General features: G+C 46.9%; 1 protein-coding gene across 2 annotated transcripts in view; it reads right to left on the minus strand.

The window, feature by feature from the left end:
- The window catches only part of LOC102841319 (myomegalin-like), a 54,755-nt gene extending 52,293 nt beyond the window's left edge, over positions 1-2,462 (minus strand). The window contains exons 1-2 of one of the 2 annotated variants that reach the window (XM_006861312.1): positions 2,424-2,462; positions 2,054-2,164 (exon numbers count right to left, since the gene is read on the minus strand). In XM_006861312.1, the coding sequence (XP_006861374.1) occupies positions 2,054-2,164; positions 2,424-2,462 (150 nt within the window). Of the gene's footprint in view, positions 1-2,053; positions 2,320-2,423 lie in introns of those variants that run through there. The other variant, XM_006861311.1, reaches the window with a different exon arrangement.
- Positions 2,463-3,128: the final 666 nt, after the last annotated feature.

Raw genomic sequence — 3,128 nt, forward strand, 5'->3', positions numbered from 1 at the left:
TGTTTGGTAAGGTGGAGGGTCAGAGATAAAGAGGAAGACCCTAGTGAGATGGACTGGCAAAGTGGCAGCATCAAAGTGCTCAAGCATAGCAATCATTTGTGAGGTTGCCTCAGGACTGGGCAGTGTTTCGTTCTGTTGTATATAGGGTTACTATGAGTCAGTACCAACTCGATGGCACCTAACAACAACAACAACGCAGCTCTTGTAGCACAGTGGTTACAAATCAGGTTGCTAACCTCAAGGTCAGCAGATCGAAACTACCAGGTTTTCCACTGGAGAAAGAGAAGGCTTTCTGATCCCTAAAGATTTACAGCCTCAGAAACCCTATGAGTCGGAACTGACTTCACGGCACATAACCAACCAACCAACCAACCAACCTAAGGCAAAATTCCCTCCCACTCATGTTCTCCCTCTCTCCATTTCTCTGAGTTACAAACTCTTGGCATAATCCTCCTAAACTCCTGGCAAATCTAGTGAGGACCACTCTGATGTCACCCAGATGATGAAAAACAAATTTGGACCAATTTCAGAATAGTCCAGGTGAAACATGGAAATTCAGAAAGACAGGAGGCAGAAGGGAATTCCCCAGATTTAGCTGTCCACATTAACTGACTTTACGAAATAATGATTTAAGTCTCATATTATTGTTGTTATTAAGTGTATTCAAGTCAGTTCTTATCCATAGCAACCCTTCATTAGAGTTTCTGAGGAGTGACTCGTGAGCTTGAACCACCTACCTTGTGATTCAAACCAACTTTGCAGTCCAGCACATTAACCCACAGAGCCACACCAGAACACCTTGAGTCTCATGTTGTTGTTCTTAAGTGCCATCAAGTCGGTTCCAAACCAGAGCGACCCTGTATAGGGTTCCACCAGAAATTGCTCTGGTAGCATAGTGGTTAAGAGTCAGGCTGATAACCGCAAGGTCAGCAGTTTGAAACTATCAGCTGTTTCTCAGGAGAAAGATGAGGTTTTCTGCTCCTATAAAGATTTATAGCCTCAGAAACCCTACCCAGGGTCACTATGAGTCAGAACCAACTCCAAGGCACACAACCACCACTACCATGATATTTGCTTTTTTGACTGCACAGGGCACACATAGAAAATGAAAATGTTGGTAGAATTCTCTAGTGTCAAGGACTGGAACTAGCTCCAGGTATGCAGGCCTCTTCAGGTCCTGCTTGCTTGGACGGACACTAAGAAGGCTGAGGGAATCAAAAGTGTGGTAACCAGTTAAGAAGCTTAATCCTTGTAATCTGAGTAACATAGCCTAATGTCCCCTTACCAAAGTGCTGTCTCATTGCATCCTCAACTCAGCCAATCCATGGGTCTTCTTTCCCCACTCAAGTCACTGGCCCATCAATCAAGATAGTCCTGCTTGCTAAGGGAGCCGCCATGCTCCTTCCCATCCCAACTCAGGCCAAGGGCTAGTCCACCCTGATCTTCATTCTAAGGTGATCTAGTCCTATGACTTACAATGCCCAAGATTCTTTCTTAAAGGCTGAATGGCAAAATCATTTTCAAAACACATAGATGATTTTGACATGAAATACACATGTTCTCAGCACCTGCCTTCACCTTCACATTCTCATGATTCACTTCTCCCATTGAGCCTAAACTCTAGAAGGAACCTTTCTCTGGAGGAATCTTTCTCTGTGTGTAGCCTGGAAACTACCTGCTGTAGAGAGGGGTAAGGGAGCGCTTGTTTAAAAATGCAAATTTCCAAGTTCCACCTTCACTTTACTAATTTCAAATCCCTGGAGATAAGGCAGGGAATGGACTTTTTAATCAGCTCCCCAAATGATTGTTACACACACCAGAGTTGGAGAGGTTCTGATTTAAAACCCAGTTCCCTCCCTCTACAGAGAAGGAAAGTCTAACGCAGGCACCTGAGAGGTGAACCGAGCTTGTCCAAGGTCACAGGACACTGAAGTGACCAGGCCTCGACTGGAACCCCCTCCCTCCCAGATAAGCACTGTATGAGCCAGGAAGAGTCTGGAATAACAGAGAGGCATCAAATAGCCCCTTCCCCGAGGCCAGCGCCTGCACTCACCCGCTTGTAGACATCCTCCCTGCTGGTCTCATACTTCTGCTGCATACGCTCCTCTAGGAAGTAGATGCGCAGCTTGAGACTGAAGTTCTCCTTCTTCAGGTCATTGAGGTGCTGGGACAGAGTGCGATATCCATTAGACATGATGGGCAACCCATGGGGAGGAGCATACCCAGTGGCTCCCTCACCCCAGGAACATAGTGCCGCTGCACCACGGCATGAAGGGAGTCTGCCCGGACGCTGCTGAGGCTTCGGGGACGTGGAGGCCTGGGCTACGGCGACATGGCCCAGGTCGCTGGCGATCTCTCAGGGACTCTGGGGATTGGGCTCACTTGCTCTGGGTGCCGGAGCGCAGCACACTTTCCTTTTTTACCTCAGGGAGATATTTGCGGAATCCCTGACAGAGGAACATGCTGCGCGAACTCAGACACAAGTGGTGTAACCTGACTCCAAGCCAGGACTAGGCTGTCACCCTCCTGGAGCCTCCCTGGCCCAACTGCAGGCAGTTAACAGCTTCTCAGAGGAGAGAGAGGGCTGACCCCTAAAAGCTTCCAGGAAATGAGGAAGGGGGGTAATTCAAGGTGATGGGGTGGGGTTGCAAAAAAGAGAAGAAAAGGGGGTCATATGTGTGATGGGTACTTCACTAATTTGGACAATAAAAGTCAAAAGAAACAAGGCTGTTGTTATAAGAATCAGTACCTATACTGTGGTCTACAAAGTGGTGGTTATTGTTAAGTGCCCTGGAGTAGGTTCCGACCCATAGTGACCCTGTATAGGGTTTCCAAGGAGCGACTGGTGAGCTTGAACCGCCGACCTTGCCGTTCAAACGGTTTTGCATTCCGGTGCATTAATCTACAGTGCCACACCAGGACTCCTAAAGTGGTGGTTCAGTATCAAATACATTACAAGATTTTTAACTCATTTCTGTCAGTTACAAATCTCAAAGGGCTTCTAATGATTGGGTTCTTTAATTTTCTCTGATGATCCAAATGCTCTCCTCAAATCACTTCCTTTCCATTCTTTTTCCACACTAAGGCAGTTAAATTAGTTAAATTAGTAGTATTTGTCACCACCCATC

This window comes from Chrysochloris asiatica, unplaced genomic scaffold (genome assembly GCF_000296735.1).
Source record: "Chrysochloris asiatica unplaced genomic scaffold, ChrAsi1.0 scaffold00042, whole genome shotgun sequence".
In the NCBI taxonomy this organism is placed as follows: Eukaryota; Metazoa; Chordata; class Mammalia; order Afrosoricida; family Chrysochloridae; genus Chrysochloris; species Chrysochloris asiatica.